The following is a 25619-nucleotide window of genomic DNA, read 5'->3' on the forward strand; positions in this document are numbered from 1 at the left end:
TTTAGCTGAACATGAAGTGTTTATACATAACTTTCTGACTGCAAATTGTACGTTACTAATGATATACAAAGATTACTTGTTTTTTCTCCTGTATTTGTACTATATTGTAATTAACATGCATTTGATGTTTTAGATTGCAAGCATCTTTTCTGCTTTTCACACTAATTTCTTCACAACCACTATTTATAAATCACTGTTTTTTCCCTAGCTACTGACCATCCGGATTTTACAGAGTTTGCAGAACAAAATACTCTGAAATAGCACTGACACATGGCCCCGTTTAATTACAGATCAACGGCTTTGTTATGGTTCTTGTCATTCGTCCCTACCCTGCGTTTAAAAATAAGAACCTTAATTCTGTACAAGGGTCTCGGTAAAAGCAGCACTTAAAAGCCCTTTAAATACATATGTATGCCTACCAATAGTGACATCTTGTGGTTGTCAATAAAATAGTTTCCCGTGCGTTTCACATCTACAGCAGACTTTATTGCAGCCCCCCTCTAGGGCCAGAGCAATCTGGTGGCAGCACCCCCCTACCCCCATAGAGCCCTTTGGACAGGCCACCCTTTCGGAGCAGCTGCAGGAGCACAGGGGGTGAGCACCGAGGAGCTGCTACAGCTTTGGTTGAACTTTCCACGCCCGTAGCCAGCAGCCTTCTTTAGCATTTCCCCCTCCTTATGCCTTCACCTTCACTTCACTCCACATGGCTCTTACCACCTTTTTTTTATCCCACCTTTCCATCCCTTGCTTAGAGGTGGATTCCCTATGCAACTCCATTGCTTTATAAAGAAATCATCACAACAAAAAGATAATTCACCATTCACTCCTAGCAGATCCTTCTTTTTTAAGAGTGCTTGTCTTACCTATGCAGGTTACAGCTTCTTACAGTGAGAGCAAAATTGTGTTATGTTTGCATGGTGGACTGGATATATGGTCCCAGATAGGTCTCAAAACACTGCTTTACAGAATACTTTTTAAAGCATATAAGGTATTCCTATCACCAGAGTAAGTTCATTTTTTACATGTCACAAGAAACGTGAGATGCATTCAGAGGAGTATTTCTACCATACTGTTGCTCTTCAGCAGTCCAGTTCAAGTGAAATTAAAACTGTCTCTAGTATGCATTAATTCATGCCTAGGACTAAGAGACAAGGAACTAAGAGGTTTTATCATTGCCTCTACTTGCATTTTTGGTGCCCGTACTTTGCTATGGTAACTTCTCCCTCTCTACAATACTTTCATGTCAGACGCATTTTTTAAAAATGCAGTAATTTATGACGTGCTCATGTCACTACAAATTAGTGAGTACCAAATATTCTGTGTATCTCACTATAGTTCACAGGATCAAGTTTAAAAAGTAGCAACAGACTGGTATTTGCTTTCCAGCAGCAAGACAATGCATTTAGTTGTACATACTACTTCCTGGCTGGCTCAGGAACATTACTAATTGTATTACATGCATTAATCCAATTCAGCTTTTGTGTTGGGACATCATCTGCCCTTCATATTTAATCCACAAAAATCTCTCAAGCTCTCCAAAATAACTGCAGTCTTAAAATCTAGTAGCAGACCTACATAAAGCAAGCACACCACACATTCACAATGTTGTTTCTGGGTATTACAGTCTCCTTGTAGTTTAATCCATTGCCTTTTCCACATCTGCTGCTTCTCATTTAAAGCTCTTTATCTTCCCAGCTAAAGGCTACTAAGACAGTCCTACCCATCCTCATTTCTGCACCCAATCTGTTGCATGCACTCAGGCTACAACATAGGAAAAGTACCAAGCCTATTTTCCTTCTTCTTCCCTTCATTATCACTTCTCGGTGATTTTTCCCATTTCCTACTGTTCCTCATATAGCATGAACGAAAGCCTAGAAGTTCAAGAAAGCGGCCTAGATAGCCACAAAGTTTTAAAAACAAAAATTGGTTCCTTTCAACCAATGTTCCCATGGACAGAGCTCTATCAGAGTATCTGAATACTGAGAACATTCACAAGTTTTCTGGCCTTACAACACGTGCCACACAACACAGGGATTAAGACCTTGAACATGCTTCTCCTTACCCCCACTTAAAACCCTGCTCCAAGCCTGCAATTTTAACTTAGCTTTCCAATAGAACCAGGTAAGTACGGCAGAAAAGCCGTATTTACAAAGCGGTAAGCACTGCATTTACCGTTCGGGATGCTCTGAGCAAGAGCCCATCTTAACGACTTTCAGCCTTCAGGTTTTGGCAAACACTGCTGCCCTGCAGCGGGTCAGCTGAGTAACACAGCAAACACCACCATGGCCCTGCATTTCCCGCTTGAGTGTGTTTCTAAATTCAGTTTGAATGTTTCTTTTACCATGGTTTTGCTACATGACGGTAATCAACTTGCAAAATCTATGCCTAAGTCAAGTGAACAAACACATTCCCTGTTTCGCAGATTCCTGAGCTTTTCCAGGCAATAAACTTCTAAATAATAAGTGCAGTTAACTTTTGGCAGTGCTTGGCTTGTGGTGACTGACTTAGGAATCTTCTGTTTGGAATAAGCTCATTAAAGCTTTGTAACAAGATTACGCAGCAAGGCCAGTCAATGATGGCTACAGCTATGCCACGGGTGAAATCTTGTCACATAAACCGATGTCAGAAGAGTGTTAGCTAATATTTTTGTTTGAATCTAGACTTGAACTTTATCAATGATGACTAACCACACAGCCACGCGTAAAGTCAGAGTTTTCCTTGGCAGTAGTGGGTGTTAACTCCTTCCAAATGTACCTTGCTTTATTAACCCTTTTTACAACAGCTCATCTCATTACATGCTCCTACACTGGGCTAGCCAGGCTCGCTTAGGGCACTTATCTGATCGCCTCTTGCCTGACAGTCTAAACACCGAGCACTTCTACAGGGCCCACAATACTAGTCAGTGTAATAAGGAGGTGGCGGAGGAGCCTTCCTTCTTCTGCAGGAAGAGGGAGGGCACTGCCAGGGTGCATTGTACCACATCCCCTGCACGCTGCGAGACACTGCAAACTTGTATTATTAGAAAACTGAAAGGAAAACAACTTTGACAGGAAGATCATTCACCTCACGTGCCGACACAGCTCTGCAGTTTTACGACACTAGGTTAGTTTTAACCTGCAGCAGAAAGGCTGACCGGTTGCATTCACCCAGTTCAGCCAGATGCTCAAAGCAACAGGCTAGAAACAGACTAAGCAACTAGTCCTACCTTTTATGTATCTCTTTTCTGAACAATCCATATCAGTGGCTCTACTGCCCCTGAACAGGCCGTGCCACAAAAGAGAGCAGATTTTAGAGGCGGCAATGTAATACTTTGGAAAGTCTCCTCTTCACCTGTATGTTAGTTAGCATGTGAGTACTGATGCAGAAGAGTTGCTAGGTCAGAGAAAACAAATATAATTAACCAGAGCAGGCATAACGAACTACAGTGTACTTACATGGAAGTAACTCTTCCCCGATTCTGGACCACCCATAAAACTTCACCAATTGCATAAAAAGGCTTTTGCCTATGAGCAGGTCAATCCTCCTCATCCAGTGGAGTAGCAGGCTCAGTAGTGTGAGATTCCAAAGAGGCAAGTTTTGTGCTTTGAAACAAAGATCCAGAGCCTCCTCTGTGCTCTAGAAGGAGCAGGAGGTCATTTGTGGATACATTTTAAGCACCCCAAATTCCTGAACTGTGAAATTACATGATTTATGGATGTGGCCTTGAACTGAAGTAACTACAAACATAAGCAACAAATCTTTAAGCATTTCTTCTGCCAGGTAAAGTCATAAGAAACTCTCTCAGGTTGTCAGCTAAACTGCTATCCTACAGCAAGGTGGCAATTTTGTAAATTCACAAATAATCCAAGGCATCTAGATTGGGGCTACTACCTTTGAGAAGACTGACAAGGTCTCTATTGCACTTTGCAAGCTCCACGCTAGGGACAGAAGCTCCATTTTTCACCATTACCTTCAGGTACAACAATTAGAAAAGCACATCACAGAAATACCTTTCAAACTCACGACCACCTAGATCACCAGTACTGGCCAAACCCCATTATTTTCTAAATACTTACTTCAAGTCTAAAGAGTAGGATCAAAATGCCTACATTTAACAGCTCCTTAAAGTGCCATATATGAACCAGTCTCAAAAAGAGACCGTAACATTACACAAAGACGTCCCTGCACATTCTCTCCCATAGAAGCCTCAAAAACACGTGCACAGGAATATAATCTTAGTTAAACTTAGAGCAGACCTCCATAGCAGCAGCTGGTGGTCCCACTTCTGTTTAACTTGTTTATAAAGTTTACCATGTTTACAACGTGGCTTAGCAGACAGGAGTAGGTTGCTTAGCATCAACCACCTCAAAGCTATTCTGCTTTCCCTATGAGGAAAAGCAAGGGTGTGGTGCTCTCCACCTTCTCTATAAATTAGAGAGTTACATATTAGAAGACCTATCTATGTAACTGTCTACTATTTTAAAACCAATCTATCATGAGTGAAAGTATGAGTGAAAGGTTAAAAAAAGGAAAAAAACTGATGAAACAAAGATATTGGCACCTCACAAATTCAGTCTCAACACACATGCTGCAATTTGTTGTCTTAACTCATTCTAATGCCACACATTTAGTGACTTAAATCCAGAGAGCTTTACATACTTAAGAAAACACGTGGTGTTTGCTACAGGCTGTAATTTCTTATATTTGACTTGAAAAATGTAATCCATCTCCCAAATGTACTTCCACTGTAACTTCTTGTTTGGATCTTCTACACATTATTCATAAACAGCCTTTCATCAACCAGTAACTTTATTTGAAGGGGAGCGGGGAGGTGAAGCTACCCACTCTCTCAAAACAGTATTACACAACCTAATCTAAATTACATAAAAAACTTAAATCCCTCTGCTATGCATGGCGCTAGTGTTACTTCTAAGTTTAATGCTTTGCTGCTGTAAAGGTAACTGGAACTTGTTTAAGGACTGTTTTCTCAGCAGACTTTTACAGATATATGGCAGAGCACCTGACAGTGAGCATAGCCTGAAAACACAAGAACTGTTGATTGGACAACTGACTACATACTTCAAGTCAAAACAAAGATCAGCTTTTATCATCTATCATGATTTAAATAGAAATGGCTTTTCATTACTTCCAAGCTTGAAGAAAGGTTGTGCAGATGTGCATATCTATCTCCTAACCAGGTCCCATCACCCCCTTCTTCCCCCCGACCCCCAAAATATTCAGGTTTTGGAAGAGATTCAGAAAGAGGCAATGTGCTTACCCCCGATAATGGTTAGATCATCTTTAATTCTAGCACCTGAAGTTATACAAGGGTTTGCTTAATAATCAAGTTTCAAAGAACTGTTGGACACATTCAGTAAGGTGACAACTGTGCAATACCACTCAGTATTTCAATATCAGGGACCATACTCTTGAATTGTTTAAACACAATCCACAGAACTCAAAATTAAACAACCATCCACAGTTTAACTAAACAATCAGTTAGAAGTCTTACAGTTTAATAATTCACATAATGGTCAGTCTTTAGTAAGGGATACCAAAATTCATTAAAACACAACACTAGATTTTACTCTATGGGTGTGTTGGGCAGGCACGTAATTGGCCATTCTTGAGTATAACCGGAAGAGTAAGGAGAAGTCTACCAGAGTTTGGCAAATCCCACATTTTGTCAGTTAAAAGTGAACTGTGAGAATTAAATACTCATCTTTACATATACACAAGTTATGCTGTGAAAGCATATTTGCTTACAAACATATAAAAATACTTGTTAACTAGTTTGATAAGAAAATAATGTATAAAAGTATATAGCAAAAACATTTAACCATCTCTGACAATGGAAAGATCAAATTCATTTTTATATCACATGAAACAAAAACAGCTACAATTTTATTTTCCTTAATCCCTTACCCAGAAATACAAAGGAAGACACAATTTCTTTCCAAATAAATGATGTGAAATTTCTTAATAAGCTGAAATGCCTCAATCCAGAATGAGCTCAGGTATTTGGCCATATCCTAATAGTAGTAGTAATCATCCTGTAGCTGTTCTGGATTCATAAAATAAATACAGTAGACTGTTTTGGCCACTGAAATAAAACTGCAGCATAAAAGAGAGATGAAAATTTTTGCTGACAATGAAATTCAGTGTAGGTTTCTTAAGGCTAGCTGAATACTCAAGTCTAATTTAACTGAGGGCAAAAAAAGCCAATCCACCCCTTTTTTTAAAAGTATTCTCTATACTTCAATATACGTCTTTGTAATAGCTAATGAAATGTCAGAAGTAAAAATAAATTAATTCACAAGAGACAACTTATGCGTGACTTCAACACCTTGTCCTACATGGTTTTGTTTCATCTCCTTTGCGAATAAAACTCCACAAGGTGCAAGCTCTTAAGGGAGAGAAGGAAGGAACTGTGGTATTAAAGAAGCAGCCTTAGTGTTTTGTTTTGAAGTCTGCCCCATGATGATGGAGTCTTCTTCAAGAACTATTCTGCCAGCTTCTTGGACTAAGGCTATTCTGGTGACCACTTTTAGGACATGCACATATAAGGCTAGACCAATACCAGAAGTGATGTAAAATGATGGAAAGAAAAAAATAATCTGGCAGTTGATAGCTTGGTTCTTGGGATTCTCAGAAAATAACACAATGGCAGCCTTTCTTGTCTTTTTCTTTCCGTGTTGGCTCTGGTGAAGGAGGGCACTCTTGTTCTTGAAATTTCCTAGAAACAGATATTTCAAATTAAATTCATAAAATCATTTTCAGTTAAATAACTACTGTATTTAGAGTTACTGTTTTTACACTTTTACAGAGGATGGTCTGTCTTTTGACACTCAAACTACTGATTAAATAAGTAACAGGTTTTTTGGTGTTTTTTGTTTTAAGAAACTCCATTTTTTTACAGAAGGCCAATCTCAGATTTAGTTTATCAGGCTTACTTATTGGGTGATCAATAAAATCTGAGAGATTAAGGTGAATAAATTCTCTTTCACATACGTATTACATTCATGTAAACATTTTTCCTAATACACAGGAATATTTTATAATGGAGACCATTGGTCAAAGTTTACAGGTAACAGCAGGCAGAATTTTCTCAGTGATTTCCCACTACATTTCAACACATTTGCTGTAGCTATCCATTAATGTAGGAACATTAATTATCTGGTCTGAAGTTATCATACCTTATAACTCTGACAAGTTCATGAAAAGCTTGGTCTACATTCAATCTGATTTTTGCTGAGGCTTCCATGTATGTTACTTTAAGTTGCCGTGCTAGCTGCTGACCTTCCTCTTGTGTCACCTGTAACAGACATCAATCATTAAGTTCAAGGCTTCTGCAGGCACATTCATTATCAGTAGACAATGCATATGCATGTTAAGGATCTATTTCCCTCAAACAATAATGCTTATTTGGCCACAGAACAGTTTCTACACTGTCCACATAATACAACCGGGGAACAAATCCACATAATATGTCTTTTCAAATGCAAGTGAAGACTTTATTAAAAAAGTTTCTGCAATAGTGTCCTGGGATAGAGTTAATTTTCTTCTTAGTAGCTGGTACAGTGCTGTGTTTTGGATTTAGTGTGAGAATAATGTTGATAACACACTGATGCTTTAGTTGTTGCTAAGTAGCGCTTATGGTAAGTTAAGGACTTTTCAGTTTCCCATGCTCTGCCAGCAAGCAGGTGTGCAAGAAGCTGGGAGGGAGCATAGCCGGGGCAGCTGACCTGAAATAGCTGAAGGGGTATTCCATACCATAGAACGTCATGCTCAGTATATAAACTGGGGGGAGTTGGCCAGGAGGGGTGGATCGCTGCTGGGGCATCAGTCAGTGGGTGGTGAGCAACTGCATTGTGCATCACTTGTATTCTCTTGGGTTTTATTTCTCTTTTTTAGATATTCTTTTTCATTGCAATTATTATTATTGTTATATTTTTATTGTTATTAGCTAGTATTATATTTTATTTTACTTGAGTTAAACTGTTCTTATCTCAACCCACAAGTTTTGTTTTTTCCCCCAGTCCTCCTCCCCATCCCACTGGGAGGGAGGAGCGGCTGTGTGGTGCTCAGTTGCTGGCTGGGGTTAAACCACAACAAATAGACAAAGACTGACCCTCCAAGGAATTTCCCTCACTGCAGCTGCCTCGTCTTGACTTCAGTTCTGCATAAGAAGACCAAGTTTTCCTTCACAGGCAGACAAGAGTCCCTCACTCCTCCTCAAAGCAAGTGCTTCAGTCAACATCTGCTGGATTACTAACAGAACTGTGAATACTATTGCTAAATTCACCTTCTCCCTGTCCCAGCTAAACCTAGAGAAAATAATCAGATTACTACTTTTAAAACAAGAACTGATGTTTAGCTTCTGAATCTTAATAAAAGTCATTAAAAAAAATCTATTTATGACACAGCAAAACATTAATACAGCCAGTTTTAAACATAGCTTAAATTACAAGAGATCTAAAAATCCATGAAGCCTTCAGGCTATCCAGAGATATTAAAGAAACTCTGTCTACCTCTTGACTCCCTGGGACAAGAGAGGAAAGGGAGACGAAGAGGAAATAATGAGCGTCATAAAGAGTTGGTATAAAATTTAAAGTAATAAAGCAGAAGGCAGGAAGCTAGTGGACCATTATAGGAAGGACAAATAAGTTGGTCACAGGGCAAAACCAAAGGAGATCACTGCATATTTTTGGATGAAGTAGAAAGCAACAAGGTCAGACAACAGAAGGCCACCCTGAGCAGTGCAAGGCACGCAAGGCTTCAACGATAAGGTCACCCACAGGGCCAGGGAGGAAAGGGCAGCTTTCAGTGATAAAAGGAAGTACAACAGATCTTGCCAAGACAATGGCTAATGGAAGAAATGTCAGAGATTACACTGCTTTCACAGAAAAATGTTAAACCAGCACGTAGAGAACTGATAATGATGAGAACAAAAAAAATGAGGGTTTATTTTTAATTTAGTTTTGAAAAGGCACTCAGATATTCACTTAGATTAAGAAGCTACACAGAAATGGAAATAGATGGGAATAGGAAAGCATCATTGGCAGCGTTCACCACAGTGCAAGATATAGAAGTACTTTTTAGCTTGCAAAAAATTTCCTAACAGCTACACACACGGTTTGAGAGCCTTCATGCATGGCATCTCAATGTGTTTGATTCCTCTGTCCTTAGCACCTCCACTGATATTATATTCATACATTTACTGCCAAATTGAGGGTTGCCCCTATTAAACCCTCATGAAGCTCTACAAAGAGCACCCAGCACCTTGTGCCATTAGCTGGAGTAACTCAGGATGCATCTGCTGATCTCAAACACTCACATAAACTCTACATTTATTTCAGTGTTATTACCATTAGCTGAAGCTAAAAAATACCCTCAAAACCAACCCAACCCCAAGATCAACTACTGGAACTGCATTTTTAACTGCAGGGCACAAAGTGAGAATGACTGGGATCCTTCAATCTTCCATTGCTGTCTGAAAACTGAATGATATTCAACATTTTTGCTCCACTACCTAGAACAAATCCACTTCCACCTTCCTCTCTAGCCCCAGATGTTGAAATACCCTTATTCCAAAGCTTATGAAGGCTGCACTTTAAGAAACATTCGTAGCTGTTTTCTGGCACATCAATGACATTGCAGAATCCCCCAAAGTTTGCATCAGGGCTTCCAGAACCTTCTATGCATCTCTGCTTCACTCACCAGACAAAAGTAAGTTCAAGTATGGATATGGCAGTTTTTGCAAAACTAACCCCCTTTACTTTTCTTCATCCCTCCACAGTCTACTGTAGCCCCAGAAAGTGAGAGGCTAAAGTCTAATAAAAATAAATAATTGGGAAGGAATGTATAGGCCTGAGAAGAAACTGAACCCAGTCTTCAAACATATGTGGTTACTATTTTCTTCATTATTATATCTAAAGCACATTAGAGGTACAAGTCAAACTAACACTGTAATAAAGTCAAGCTACACTTCCACAATATTCTGCATTTAAAATATTATAGATGCAACATTGAAGTCCTTATTGTACTTACTAGAATATCTGTAAGCGCTTAATTCCAAAATAATATTTTTGTAAATCTTACAAGTATACTGTCAAGTAGTTTTGTGGTCAATTTTAGCGACCTCAAAGTCAGTTTAAAAAAATATTTGGTTTTGGGCACACTATGGAAGCATTTGCAGTGCCCAAGCTCTAAATTAGGGGCCAGACCATACCAGTTCCATTTTCAAAGCTGAGGGAAATGTAGTAAGTACAAATATAGAAATACTTGAAAACAAAAATATGAATTTACATCTTTTTATTCTCCCTTCTCAAGAACGACAATCTTGTGTCATGACAGGCTTTTCAGTAAGTGTGATGGGAGAGCTTACTAAACATCACCAACAAAATAAAAACTAAATCCTTTTTCTTCAAAGAACACTGTTTTATTTTGACAAAAGTAAAGAGAACCACAGATTTTCTGGTAGTAACTGTGTGTGTACATGTGTGTGTGTTGGTTCTGCAGTGAAGATCTTAGTTTTGGTAAGCTTAAGGCTGAGTATGAATGGGAATCACAATGCTTATCCTTTGCTATAGGATATTTTACTGTTTCTTTTTGGATATCATTCATTCACGCTGTTCAGACATTTGGTAAAAGTTTCTCAAACTAAACATGATTATAGAAGATCTAAGTGAGCAAGTCAAACATGGAAAAGCTTATTCCCCAACTCCCTAAGCTAACAATCTTCTTACCGAAAGTTTCTGTTTCAGTATCTGCACAAGAATCCTGTGAACATATCTCACACAGCCCTCCCTCTTCACTACTGTATCTGAGAACTGTCAGAAATATATTCATTTCTGAAGTTTCTATTCCTTCCTCCACCTAAAGCAACTCTACAAGGCTGCCTAACCTAACACCGCATCTGTATTTTGCCTGCACACTCACGCAAGACTAAGGGCCACGTTGTACTTGCGTGAGCAGGTAACAGTTAAGTGTTTCCTCAAGTTTGAGAGGAATCCACTTCTACCTCCTTGTGGTCACCCTACAGTGCTCCCTGCACAGAAACACTGCCCATTCCTGCCGAGAGCCCCATCACTCCTGAAGAGTGCATCTGTCATCCTGATTTTCTGCCTCACCAGCCCACCCACAAGTGCTGCTCGTTCATGCTTACAGTGGGCTACCATAATGTTCCCCTGTAGGGGTAGTTCACTATGCACTAATTCTATTTTGTCTGCAGTCTCATACAAAAGGTCACTTTGGTACACAAAAACTGTGGTTATGAAGCACTGACATATTCAAGCAGACTGACTTGCTGTATTCAAATACTGCATCAGATGCCTGATTGCTAGTTATCTATAAAGCTCAGAATCAGGTCTTCCCATGGCTTGCCTGAAGGTACGATCCATCGGTGAGAAGAGAGGCATCATTGTATATGGCCATAAAATCTACCACCTCAAGAGGTTATTGTCACACTTTCATACAAGTTCACAACAGTTAAGAGAAAGACCAAAATGAAATGTTAATGAATTCAGGTAGGCCATCACCCAGGTCCCTGTACCCGTCCACCCCCTGGAATAAGCCACATCAGGCCAAACTATTTGTGAAGCAGTGAGTCTGCAAAACCAACATATTAACTGCTTGTTTCCTAGCATCTAGGCTGATACCAATCAAGGTCAAAGCATGAGGCTGCTTGCCTGGCATCATCAGCTTTGCTCATCATCTGTCTATTCATAAACTGAAGTCACATGGACCTCTCTAAAACCTTGCTTTAAAGGTATCTAGCAGCACAGATGATCATGAGCACCAGGTCATTGTATTAATTCAGCCATGATGCAAAAGCAAAAACTAGCATTTAATGAAACCCAAGCACTTTCCTGTTGCAACTTGGATTTTCCTTGAAACCCTGCCATCTGGGGAATGATCAGACTTGACGCAGTTTAAGCTAGCAGTTATCTAAAAAAGTCATATATATCCTGCACTGACAAGTCTACTCCTCCATCAGTAGTGGTTATTACTAAAACATCTGGTGCTCTACTGAATTGTCTTACTGTAGAAATATCCAGTGTTTGAGTTGTACGGAATTAACCCATTTAAGAGAAAGACTGCTACACAGCATTTACTTTGAGGAAACAGCAATGAGAGATGGTGCTTCAATTTTGGTTTCACAGCCACCAATCTGTGACTGATTGGGGAATCTGGAAACACTGGTAATTTTATTCCTTATCAGACAAGGACATTCTAAAGATTAATGCTTGCTTGTCCTCTAATAACTCATTTTTCTTTGTCAACCTTACCTGTGCATATTGAGGACTTTAACTCCCATACCACAAAGGAGACAAAATTACAAGAAGTCTACTTAACTCCATTAATCCATACAGTTATTACTCTATCGCTATTTCAAGCTCCCTCTTTCACCTCTCTTCTTCCAAAAACACCTGTGAACTGACCTATAGTATATTACAGCCACCCCTATTTTAGACTACACCTTTGGTATGCCCCAACACTTCATCAAGATCATACTATTGTCTGTGCCCTTCTGCTGTACAACCCAGTTCACGTATTTCCTGAGAAACAGTTGCAACCATGCAAGGATTATTAATTATGCATCATTTGCTTCCAAATTTATGGCATCATAATGACAGTACTCTGTACTGTGTTCAACTACAAAACACAGTTACTTGCATAAAGGTGTGGTCAAACCCTTGAGACATCCAAAACTTTTGTCCACGTTTAACTCTTTTGGACTCCAGGAAGATTTGTGTGTTAATTCTATTGAGTATCATTTGCCGATCAAAACACACACTAAATTACTGTCCTTAACTTAGTTTTATGCTCTCAGAGGTAGCATGTGTTCTCTATTATTTCACTGGTTTGCCTCCTGTCTTTCAGAAAAAGAAGGCAGATGCTGAATACAAGTAGTTTTGCTTTAAGAACTCATACCCAGCTTCCTGAATTTCTAAAAAATGCTATTTAAATTCTGAACCTGAAAAATGTACATTCGTGATTAAGCAAGTTAAGAAAGTAAGACAACTTCTTGTAGAACTGCCAGATAAGTAGAAGGACTGCAGTGTAACACTCTAGCCTGGCTGACCAAGTTTTCGGTGTAACCAAAGTGAGGCCTGACACACCAGCAGACTGAAAATGCAAGAACACAGAGGACTACCACTTCTCACATTTTTGCCCACAAGTTACAGCCTGGGGGCACCCCACACTTCCCACGCACCCCAGGACTCCTAACCAAGGCGAGGGAGTACTCTTGCCTTTGCCCCCAGACCTCCCATCACAGTTGCCTGTGCAGCAGATCTGTAGCCAAGCAGGATGACCTTGCTTGTCAGGCTGAAGTTTTTCCATACTTGGAGAGACATGGTGGCAGGACTAGTTTTCAGCCAGATCAGCAAGCTGGTCCAACTCACTGACTGCATGCCTGCATCGAGAGTTCACGTGATGGAGCAGAAACAACCCCACCGATGAAGCGGAGACTCTGGCTGCATTTCACATCCAGCTGATAACATCTAACTGCTTGCTGCTGCCAAAAGGCGAGGTCTCACTTTCTTCCCCTCACCCCAACTCCTCCCTGCTCTGCTCCGAGCCACAGTCCCACCCCTTCCCATGCTTCTAGCGCTGGCACTCAAATCTTTCTGCAAGCTGATTTAACTCACACAGGTCCCAGAAAGCCATTCCAGCTCATCTGTTTTTCTCCCTGTCTAGAGAGATGATTCAACTCAGAAAGTGCTTCAAGTGAGAGCTAGGGCCAGCAAAGGAAAGAGCAGGAACGTGAAGTTAAGAGGGAGGGGAGCCTCTCCCTTCTGGGGACTGATTATGTCAGCTCAGCATCCCCAAACCATTCCTTCAGACTGACTTAAGGCCAACTGAAACACACCATGTGATGGGGGAAGGGGCAGGGAAGAGTTAAGAACACATAGTAGCTGCTTCAGCAAACCTAGAAGTGCTTTTTCAGCTACAGCTGTCTAAGCCCCAACTTACGATGGAAGTCACAAATCCACCAATTTGTGTGAGTGATGGCACCAAAACTTATGCTCGTCAGCATCTAATCAATTAAGGCAATTAATATAGCCATAAAAAGTAAAATAAGCTTTTGGGGATATATGCTTTTATTTGTGTTGAGATATAAGCAGCAAAACTGCAAAGTTAGGCAATTTGAAAACAGCTGCTTTGAGCTTGAACATGTACCAGCCCATCATCATCTGAAAAAGCAGCTAGGAATCAGGTACAGAGGGACCAGCAGGAGAACAGGTGACAGACACCTCTTTCTTCCTTTAAAGGAGAAACAGATGCAGTATAATAACATTAGGAGGGCGGAGGACAGTTTCTGTTATGTTCAGTTTCTCATAACTGTTTCTAGAAATGGATCTACAGGATTACCAGCTACATTTGCCGGTATCCTCCGAGAACTGGGGCTGACAGCAGTGATGTTATTTCCCTCCCAAAGCATCTGGATGTTTGTCCTTCAGCAATTACAGTTTGCAGAACAGTTCAGTTTCACCTACATGGTTTCCATGCCAACATTTGTGCATGAGATAAAAGTACATTATGTTCCAGGACCTGAAAGGTTATATTTGGGAATTTTGATGGGGGCATGAGGTAACTGAAGAGTGAAAGAGTTTCACGTCTGTCTCAGGGACAGGCTGATAGTTCTGTGCATGTGTGAGTACATAAAGTTGCTTCTGATGAGTTCGTGAGCTACTTCTGTGAAAGCTTCTTTCAAGACAGTATCTTTCAGCATAGGTTTTAATTTTGTCATGACCTTTATACACAGGTTCCAGGCTAAAGACGCTGTGACAATCAAGGGAGCGTACTCAACAGGAACTTTTTTATACTGAAGGTTTTATGTGGTATTCAAGAAACTCATCCCACAACAACATACTAACCCACTAAACTCTTTAACATTATTTGTTTTGAGTCTAATTTTTTCTTGTTCCAGCCACTGGTTTTTGACAAAGAAAACATTTTATTTAGCAAAGAACAAAACCTACATAAGCACTTGCGGACAGAAACCAAGTCATGTCCTGGTACACAAATCCGAGAATATCTTACTGTTTAAAGCTGGGTTTTTCTTCTGACACTCTTAAAATAATTATAGCAATTTTAGTAATATTTAGTTTACTCAGACAAAAATCAATCTCATGTTTGCTACCAAGCTTTAAGAGTCATCTTACTGTCTCAGGAGAAAATACTAAGCTTCTGAAATAAGCTGCTGAAGAAGAATACAAGTTTGAAACCTGTTCCTTTCCTGGTGATGTAGTAAGATTATTTTCATTTTAGCTCAAATCAGTTTGATTCATGAAAAACCAAGAGTAAACAGGGAAAACAAATGTAAAGCTCCTTCTTCAAATCATTCTAAACTAAATCTTTTAAGTTCTCTTACAACTAGAGGTGAAGTTGAAAAATTAAAGTTTTGAAACTAGTAATTAAGGTACATAAATACAACAGTAATTGTACTGCTGTACTTCCAACTTTTAAAGCTTCAAGTCAGTTATGCAGAAGATGAGTGGCCAAACAGAAAACGGCGAATGGCTGCTCATTTATATATAACAGCAGTGAACAGCAAAAGCAACAGCACTGAAGTCTCAGGATCATTAGAGCTAGTGCTGGAATGCACTCTGCTTGGCACAGCGCACCATGGTGAGTAACAGAACGGAGGAATTAGACACGTTCATGCCTGAGTAATCAAGTCATGACAGAAAGCTCTCAACTCTGTATGTGAACAGATTTGGTCTCAACATAAACCCACTGAGTCAGACAGAAGATGTGCTGTATGTGGAATGCCATCATGCTTCTAAGATTCTTCAAGTACAGAAACTGAGTGTAGTTGTGTTTCTTGCATTGGAATTAGTTAGTGTGATATGATTTATTTTTAGTTGTTTATTGTTCCCACTCTATTTTTGGGAGGAAAACTGTAAAGTTTCTAGAAGAAAGTGAGCAGTAACTAATAGCAAATGAATTACCTGTCTTTGGTGGTCCAGATCTGCTTTATTACCAACTAGAATCATAGGAAACTCATCGCGATCTTTCACTCTAAGAATTTGTCGCTGAAACTTATAGATTTCTTCAAAACTGTAAAAGAATAGAAGCAGAGCATCAGTGTACTAATTCATAGATTCTCAGGTTCTGCAGAAGTTCAGAAATGATGAGTCACGTATTTGGACTTGCCCTGCCATGCCACACAAGCAGAGACAGCTGCAGGCACTCCAGAGTCCACTGTCACAGCATGACCAGTTAGAGAATCATCCAACACTCAAACTAAAAAAATCCTCAAGTTAGCAGTGTGCTATGCACTGGGCTTAGGTGGGGCTGCAGGGTAAGCAAAATGCTTACTGTGCCTCGATCTAGAGGGATCTGGATGCCAATGTGTTGCAGAGAATCAAGCAACCACAGTCCCTTCTACAAATATTGACTTTGGAGTTCAACTCTGGCTAGAATATTCAAACTACAGTCTAGAGACCCTGGTGATCAGTTTCAGCTGGCAACCTCCACAGCTACTTCTAGGAATTTTGGGGGAAGTTATCAAAGCCGGAAAATTTTATTTCTTGAAGAACAGAAAAATGGCAGGGCTAAATGATCAGAAAGCTCTCCAGTTACCAAGTTATACCAGGTACTGATGCTGTTCAAGCAGTAAGGAATATTCCAGCAGTGCTTAAGGGAAGGTGAGCAAAGCAGAAAGCTTCTCCAAGGACAGTATAGTAAACAAGCTAATTCTGGCCTTAAGGATTTTTGGAGATAAAAAAATCACTGCTTTCAAGTAAACACTGTTAAAGCTACATCACTACATAGGGAGCTTCAGCACAGATGCTTGCAGACAATCACATATCCTTTGGAGCACAGGCTCTGAGCACTGTATTTAATTCCAGGCATATAATCTGAAGCCATTTACACTTAGATTTGCAAGCCAAAATTTAAAAGCAAGATGATCATCAGCAAGAAAGTCACATCAAAAAAAAAAATTACGTAGTCAGACATGACAATGCCAATCCACCTCATCCATATAAAGCAATCATGAGAAGAAAGGTGAATTAGAAGGAAGGTATGCCACTAAGCATAGTTGGAGCTCCATTTAGATATGCTGTTTTAATACTTTGCTCAGAAGTCTGTAGCAACTGGAGGAAGAGAGTTGAAAGTTACCAAGTCATCTAGATTTCTTCTTGCTTGAGAATTACTTTCCACCACACAAGCAGGACAGACACTGCTGGCAGATACTTCATTGGCAGGCAAGGTAAGTCTTGAATCAAATGGATATCAGAACAAAAATGAAAACTCTGCTCTTCAGAAGTCTTTGAAGGACTTCAGAGAGGAGAGCAATACACAGGTTTAATGCGTGAAGACCTGCTTAAAATCAAGGCAGACCCTTAGCCAGAAGAGCAAACAAAAACTTAAGATTTTTAGACAAACCAAGGAGTTCACATGTTGACTTAAAAAAATCTACAGTCTTCTGTAACATAAATATTTTTGCTAACACAAGTGCTCAGTATGTCTTAAATCCACAGACCCAGATCTCTGACAGAAGTGTAAGTCTCTTCTGGACAGTACATCAAGATGAATTTATCCATTTAGCAGCATTCTTAAGTGTAAGATACAGATCCAATGGAAACATGCTTATGCTCCATAGAATATTTATCTTAATTCTCATTATAGATAGAGCTGTTAATAAGATCAGAAGTAACTTAGAGTCTAGATTGAATCTGTAAGGGGGAAAAAAAATCAGACAAATTTTTTTGTCATTTTATTGCTCTTCTGTTGCAACTTGAAACAAGTGGAAGGACAGATCTCTGAGCACTTCTCCTTTATTACTACATATCTGATAAGCTCAGTGGAGGAAGATCACAGCCAAAATATTAGGCGATTGTCTGTATATACATGGCAGTTTCCTACTCTTACAATGATCAGGAGCTACCTGACCAGCTCTGTGAGCTTCTAAAAAGATACATTTCATCTCAACTCTGTGGTCAACCAGTTATGCAGGTTCTAGTCAATTCATGGGAGTAAGCACTGCCTGCAAAAGAATGCAGAGACATATCGTGAACTGGATACACCTGTTCAGAAATCCAGAGCCAGGCACTCGACATTGACGAGCACACGGCAAGGGGATATTTCTAAGAACTGATCAGACATCATAGCATGTTGCCCTTAGTTTAAATTTCTGTCACTTCCAGGAAACTAGTATTCTGGACTGTAATGCAGTGCTTGAATAGAGTTGTCATTTTTTTGTGTATGCTTTCAAGTCATCTATTGCAAGAGACAGATACTTTCAATAAGTGATTGGTTTAAAATGGGTTTTCATCAGTGCTAAAAGAGCATTACACCACAGAATCTAAGAGTGAATGCATACTTAATGTTTCTGTTTGAGATTATTTCAATAAAGGATAAGCAGCGATTTAAGATTAATTACAACTTGTTTGTTTTAATAACTTGACATCAGGCTTACCTTCCTCTATCAGTGACTGAGAAAACAAGCAGGAAACCCTCCCCCGTCCTCATGTACTGTTCACGCATGGCTCCAAATTCTTCTTGTCCTGCTGTATCCAGAACTGAACATAAGCAAAACATTGATTACTACAGTTCATGTTCTTAAGAGTATAGACTGAGAAAAAAATCCTTCCTAACAGGATATTTTGAGAGCCTCTCCTGTACGTTGTACTTAAGCAGAAATCACTTTTCACAGATACTATTAGATTTTTGCTAAGACTCCCAACAAGCTCTTGGACTGACTGAACAATTCAAGACATACCAAACAAACTGAACAAAGCTAGGTGGACTTTTGCCAATTCACGACCAGCTGAAACAGCTGGAAAATGCTTAGAGAGATTTGGGGATGGGGGCTGGGAGGGTTGCTGGTTTGTCCTTAAAGAAATTGCTGACAAGGGAGAACTGAAACTTAAAGCAAAGCATTTATATTGCACTTGGGAGAGGCAGCACACAACAGCCAAGCAATGTGTTTTTCATTCCACCATGTCACCCAGGTAACTGCCAGGAATTACATAAATTCTCCTAGTTTTGTAGGTACTGAGGCTTCAGGAACAATTCTTCCAAAAAATGCCCAATTTACTTTAGAGAGACACTTACACATACATAAAGCATAAGCACTTCAAATCCTGGGTATCTCATTAATACAATAAAGGTATGCAGCTTTTATCAGCCGCACACTTACATAAAAACCACACGCTGCACAGTTGTTTACCTGCATTACATTTTATGCATATAGATGTAAACACAGGCAGCAGCAGCTACAGGCTGTTAGTACCACGCTTTAGCTAGGCTACTTACTGTCCAAGCGCGCAGCTCTTTCATCTATGACACATTGCTTGGTGTAGGAGTCTTCAATCGTTGGATCATAATCCGTAACAAAATAGGACTGCAGAAAATAAAACAAGTTTGTGTGTAAGACAAGCACATACAGGACACTCATCGAGTAAGATGCTAAAACTGTATGCTTGACAGCTTAGGGAAGATGAGCAGGTTTTACCCGTGTACAACTGTTTGCCACTTTAAAAAGACAGCAGATAACAGCTTTCCTATTCCTAGTAAAAGCTCATAAATTGTAGAAATTATGAGCAGAGTCACTGAATTTACTGGATTCCCACAGAATTTCTAACATTTTCTAGAGATTTCTGGTAACTCCTAGAATTTCCCAGCAGGAATCCCTAGAAACTTTTAGTTTCTAGCAGCTTCTAAGGTCTCTAGTAACTGCTAAGTTTCTCTGAACTTCTGGTAAGGTTTAGAAGTTTTCTGGAATTCTCAGAAGTTTCCAGGATTTCCTCCCCCGCTCCCAGAGGCAGTAATTTCTAGGAAGTGCCAGGATTTTCCCAGCTGTTTCTAGAATTCTGTAGCAGTTTTACAACAATTTCTATCAACAGCTCCACGCTATTGGCACTTAGTTTGTAAGCTGAACAAAGTTTAGTGGATCATCCTTGTTCCCAGGATTTCTCTCCCGGTTTTAATGACTTTAAGCATAGACACCCTCCAAAAAGACAACTCCTGAAAGCAGAATAACCCATTAAATGCCTGTGTCACCCACTGCCTAAGCACAAGGCTCCACCAGATACTGCCAGTCTGTTACTTATCGCCTGAACTGCAGAACAAAGCGCATTCTGGTACATCTTTCTGGAGACTGGTTTACCTGGTATTGAATACTGAGGTAACAATACTATCTCAAGAAGACAAGTTTAGATTTCAAAGGATTATTTTTTAGTTTGCATGCAGTCATACCAAAGTTATCTTCACCCAAAACTAAAGCACGTTGGCATAACAAATCCAAACTCTGATCAAATTCCTCCCCCTCTGTGCTCAATGCGGCAGGCACTGGGGATGTGTACTACCCTGACTGTTCAGAAATCAAGCACATCAGGCATGTATGCACCCAGATGAATGCCACAGTCACTGAAGGAGTACTACTTGTGTACGTTATTCAGTTCTGTAAGCCAGTAAGGAAATAGGAATGCTTTAAAACTACATATTGGCTCCTAGAAAGCCAAAAAGGGGGGTGGTGTTCTTGCATTAAGAAGATATCACCAAAAATAGGGTGCATCTCCTTATTCATGTCAAAATTAATAGTTCTCACTGAAGCATCCTTCCCATCACACAAATTCAAAGATACCAACAAGACACCACTCTGTTCCTCTAAACTTACCAAAGTCAAGTTAACAGATGTCATAGTAGGGAAAACAAAAAAAAAAAAAAAAAAAGAAATAACTGAAATTACAGCACTAGCCCACTAACCTTCTCCAGACACGTCACTGTCAATGCAGAATACAGTTAACTCTGTTCTTGCAGATACAGTTTTATTAATGTGGTTGTATTTGTTCTTGTCCGGCTTCAATTTGGAGTCGCCCATGAGGGCTGGCTGCAGTACTCTGTCCTGACTGCACCCGGCTGACTCCCACAATTTGGGCATGTCCGTGCTAGGTTTCTGGTTTAACAGCATGGACCTGGGTTCCCCAGCAGAGCTCATGAATTGAGCTGCAGCTGCCTTAATGGGAAGAACACATCACCAGTTGTAACACACTTTACCAGCTGTGTATACTGTATATAACCTATGCTCATATACCACCACCTCACCATCATGTAGTTAGCTACAGGAAGAGTATGTACAGGTTGCTGCTGATGTATTTATTTAGATCTGACACCACACTGAAAAACTGCTGACCCCTAGAGCAGAGACACCGAACAGCTCTGCACATCTCTTTTGCATTTGAAGTAGACATCAGTAAACTGTCCTCTCAGGATACACCTACACAGTAGTCTCAGTCGCTCTGCATCAATGGCACCACCGTGTAACCAGCTACCTTTAGGTAGCAATAACATTAAAACAACCATGTTCCTCTCTGAGAAGGATAAAATCCTAGCAATCTGTCCCACCAGAGATATCTGTGACACATGAGATGCTGTAATTCACTCCTTTCTCACAGTCTTTTGTGTAAGTCAAGTTGCTAATTTCTGGATAAGAAATGGTTTCTCCCTTGTTTAGAACATTCACCCAGGCTGAGCAATCTCCTCCCTCCAACCCTCCCCAACAACAACAACAAAAAAAACCCCAAACAAAGTCCCCCCAAAAAATTCAAACAAACCAACAGGCATGGCATCCTAAATGGAGCACACAAACAAACTTCAAGTTTTCCAGCAGACAGCAGAACATCTCACCACGCAACAAACCCCCAGCAGATGCTGTTCCAACTACAAGTTGCCCCTTTACCTTGCTTCTCTGAAGATTTAAAGAGGAAAAAACACAGCCTTCAAAACTGTTCTTGTCTTTTCTTTTGCCTGTATCCATGACTCAAAAAGTGCTATCCAAGAGCTTAAGAACAGACTTTGAAGAATGAATTTATTCATAAACTATAAATTAGGTCTCAAGTCTTCTGTGGCCTTTAACTATCTTTGAAAGATGGAACATATGTGAACATACAGATGTGTAAATAAAATCATTTACAGAATCTGACTTTAGAAGGGACGATCACAAGGAAGGGAATTTCAGTCCTATGTTTCATTAAGGAAACAAAAAGTGGTATTTATAAAAAAACATTAGGTGACTAAAACACAGTGTTGCTATCAGTATATCTAGAAATTCAGGGTTCTGATTTGGAAGATAAAGCACGCGCGCTGAGTTACTCCCTATCTCTTTCCATCTTCAACTTCCATTTCTCTATCCTGCAGAATTCAAAGTTACTGTCTGACCCTTTACATCTATAAAGCGGTAAAGTATGCCACGTTTTATTTAAAAGGGAGAATTTGGAATCAATTTATTTCACTCTCATGAATCAGTATTAGTAGACCACCTAAAGCAGCAAGTTTATATCTAACAAGGGCAGTATTTTTCACTGAGAGAGGTCAGAAAAAGAAAACTATAGTAATCTCAGAGGGATTCTTCATATTTTCCTTATTCTCTGTCCAAGGGCCAAGAACTGCAGCATGTTCTGTAATCTCCAGGGCAGTTCTGTGATTCCCTCCACCCTTTTTGGTTTGTTTTTCTTTGGTTTTTTTTTTTTTTAAAAAAAAAGGAAACTACACACAAAGCGAGAGTGCCAGACTAGGTAGAGACATGGAACATGGTTCCTCCCTCAAAAAAGGGAACAAGACTAAGTTGCCCTGATCCAGCATCAGCCACATCTCAATTTCAGAATGAGCAGATGCCAGAGCTCCCCCATTTAACAAGCCTCTTATGAGCAATTTCTTCCCTCCCATGGAGCTGCGCTGCCAAATCTGCTGTCACAGTACAGGTTTGTGAGACAATTAGCATTGTGGTTCACCTCCAGGCACTGGACAAAACTCACGTGCCTGAAATAGCTACTGGTTTTGAAGGAGTCTTCCCAAATTGCACTGAGACTATTTGCCACAGGGAGCATGTCAACCACAGCTTGCAGGCCTTATTCAGTCAGGGCTGATTTACAAAAATTAGATGTAGCAGACGCAGTATTTCTCAATCTGAGCAGAAATGGACCTTACTGCGGCTGTACAGACAGCGTTTAAGCAATTAAGGGACGGCAGAGCATATCCTGAAACACTCCATGAGGCTGTACCTTTACTTCTGAATGCCATCCTGCAATGGTGGGAAGGTGCTTGCACACCCAGCAAACCCAAGACCATACACCAGCGTAAGCAGCTTTGTAGAGGTCAAGGAGTTTGTGGCAGAACTGCTTAAGAGACTGAGTGCAATTCCAGCAGATGCAAACCACTGCCAACCTACTGGTTTTAAACCGACAGAGTCCAGACAAATTAGAAGAGCATGCACACACCACAGTGTTTGGATACCCAGGCCTGCATACTGCTGTCCCCTTCATGAAAGCTGTATGTGCAAGTCCTAACACTTCAAAGCAGCTGCCCTGCTAAACTACAAAAATACCAGGAAGCTACAGCAGGTATCTCTGATGCCAGCTGGTACAAAACACACTGGACCACTCTCTAGGAGGACCCGTTACAGAGCAGGTTGCTAGATCTGCTCTTCTAGGAGCAGCTGAGTTTCTATGACGAATCGGAGGAGCTAAGTCTCATTCAGCTGGCTCCACCACAGTTGGCCACTGTCTGCAGGAAATAATTATAAGAAACTAAATTTCTTCTATGAAGATAGTAACTTGAACATGCTCTTCTGTTACACGGCTCCCTTAATGACTAGCAAAATCAAGGCTTTTTCCATCCACCTCCTAGAAGGGAAATGAGAAGCTGAGCCCAGTAGTCTCATCAACCATTCAATTTACCCAAAATATTATGCAACAAGCTTTCTAGGTTTCCTCTTTCTAAGACTGCTGAGGCAATCAAGTCCAGAGATGGGAAAGCCTGCCAAGGACACAAGCCCTTTTGCAGAGGAAAAAAAAAAAACAGAACAAAAAAACCCATCCCCACATCACCTACATCACTTCCAGCTGGGCAACTCGCCACCAAAATCCCTTCCTATACATTTTAAGATGACAAATGTGTGTATTTCAAACACAATCTCCTGACCTTCCCAGAAGTTTCTACTTGCGGTGCTCAGGAATGACGACACTACTATACCAAATACTGCTCTAGCAGTCTTTCTCCATTTAAGGTAATAGCAATCCCTAAATCATTGTTTCAATCACTCGAGTCTTTTGACAAGGAGAACGTGTGAAAACCTGCTTTCAGTTTATCGCCTTACCCCTTTGTTATGCTGCCTTTACTATACATAAGGGAATTCCTCCATTAGCTGGACTCACTTACAAGCTCAGGAGTCCCGCTCCATAAATTAATAAAAACAACTAGCTAAGTAAAGACATCTTACATGGAAAGATGGAGAACCCTGGTGCAGTTTCACAGCTCTTATGCAGCTTTTCCTATTTACTCTTCGTAAGGTCATCAACAGTCCACAAGCTGAAAAGCCACTGGGCTACTTTCTTTTGCACCAACATTTAAGTTTTAAGGCAAGAGAGAAGTCAGACACTATCAACAGGGAGCTGCTATAAGCTGCAGTCCAGAGGCTGGTTGCATAATGTGCTTCCTTTCATCTTTACACAAAGCTTGAAGGACATGCAATGGAAGGCAACCCAGCACAGTGAGAGCACACCACTATGAGTAAGTTAAAGGAGTGGTACATGCCAAAATATATATTCATCCTTGCTGTGTCTATAATCTCCATTTGTATTTACTAAATATATACTTAATGTTTCAAAGAGCCACTAGTTGCTTATTTAAATTTTTTCCACATGTTTGAATTTTTGGTTTCAAGCCAGTGAAGGCAAGGAAATAGAAGGGTTTCCACCCTCCAGCTGAAGTTACAGACCAGCTCTGGATTTAAATAGCATCTACAATTTCAGTATTGCAAATGGCCCAAAAATCCTTCCTAGCTATAATTTCTAAGTTAGAACTTAAAACAAACATACTGGTGAATGCTACACACCAAAGCTTCAGCTTTAGACTTCAGCACATTCCCAAATACCTGAACTACAGGATCCCAAGACATCTCCTAGGCTGTAAGTGCTACTTCAGAGTATTTCTTTTGGCAGTTTCTCCTTTGACTACCGCTAACACTATCATCTCTTCTCAAGGTTTTTCCTCATTTCCTCTGCGCTTCAAGAACATGTGTCTGCTCCTGTCCCACTCAACAAATGTGAAGTCCAATTCACGATCTGTAGCAGCATGTCTTCACCATGGGCATAGAACAAATAACAGTATCAACTACAGCCCTATCACACACCTCATTGATCAGATCAGAAATACTTAACTCAGAAAAAGACAGAAACCTGACCAAGTTCTCTTCTAAACAGCTTTCTTCATTTAAATTAGTATTTCTGGCTTTTGTTCCAAGGCATAGACAAAGTCCGTGCCATAGTTTAAGACCAGAACTCTAGTGCCCTGGCCAGTCAGTAGGACCATAAGCGGACACCTTTCTGTTTCAGGTACTTGGCTATACCACAAAAGCTTTCTCATACCATGAATTGAGATTTAAATGACTGACTGCATAAATCAGTTTGTAACCTTCACTGCTTTGCCACCCATGGAAACCTTAGAGCCTCTGCCTTCAGCTCTTCTACCTTAGAAGAGTGACACAGCAGCCAAGTCTATACTAACATGACCACAGCGTCACATTGTGCCCTCCTCCAGGCTGCAGAGGAGGTTAGAGACCGTTTCAAGGAGTTTTAATCTACATTTCCGTCCCTGTCCCTAGAGGAGCAAACAGGTTCAAT

At 40.2% G+C, this 25619-nt stretch overlaps 1 protein-coding gene across 1 annotated transcript in view; it reads right to left on the bottom strand.

The window, feature by feature from the left end:
* Positions 1–5263: 5263 nt before the first annotated feature.
* Positions 5264–25619, bottom strand: part of RRAS2 (RAS related 2) — a 46131-nt gene continuing 25775 nt past the window's right edge. Inside the window, exons 2-6 of the mRNA XM_050897158.1 lie at positions 19255–19342; positions 18416–18518; positions 15942–16050; positions 7176–7294; positions 5264–6715 (exon numbers count right to left, since the gene is read on the bottom strand). Of these exons, the coding sequence (XP_050753115.1) occupies positions 6628–6715; positions 7176–7294; positions 15942–16050; positions 18416–18518; positions 19255–19342 (507 nt within the window). The 3' untranslated portion in view covers positions 5264–6627. The remainder of the gene's footprint in view (positions 6716–7175; positions 7295–15941; positions 16051–18415; positions 18519–19254; positions 19343–25619) is intronic.

The sequence above is a fragment of the Gymnogyps californianus genome, chromosome 5 (assembly GCF_018139145.2).
Source record: "Gymnogyps californianus isolate 813 chromosome 5, ASM1813914v2, whole genome shotgun sequence".
Classification (NCBI taxonomy): Eukaryota; Metazoa; Chordata; class Aves; order Accipitriformes; family Cathartidae; genus Gymnogyps; species Gymnogyps californianus.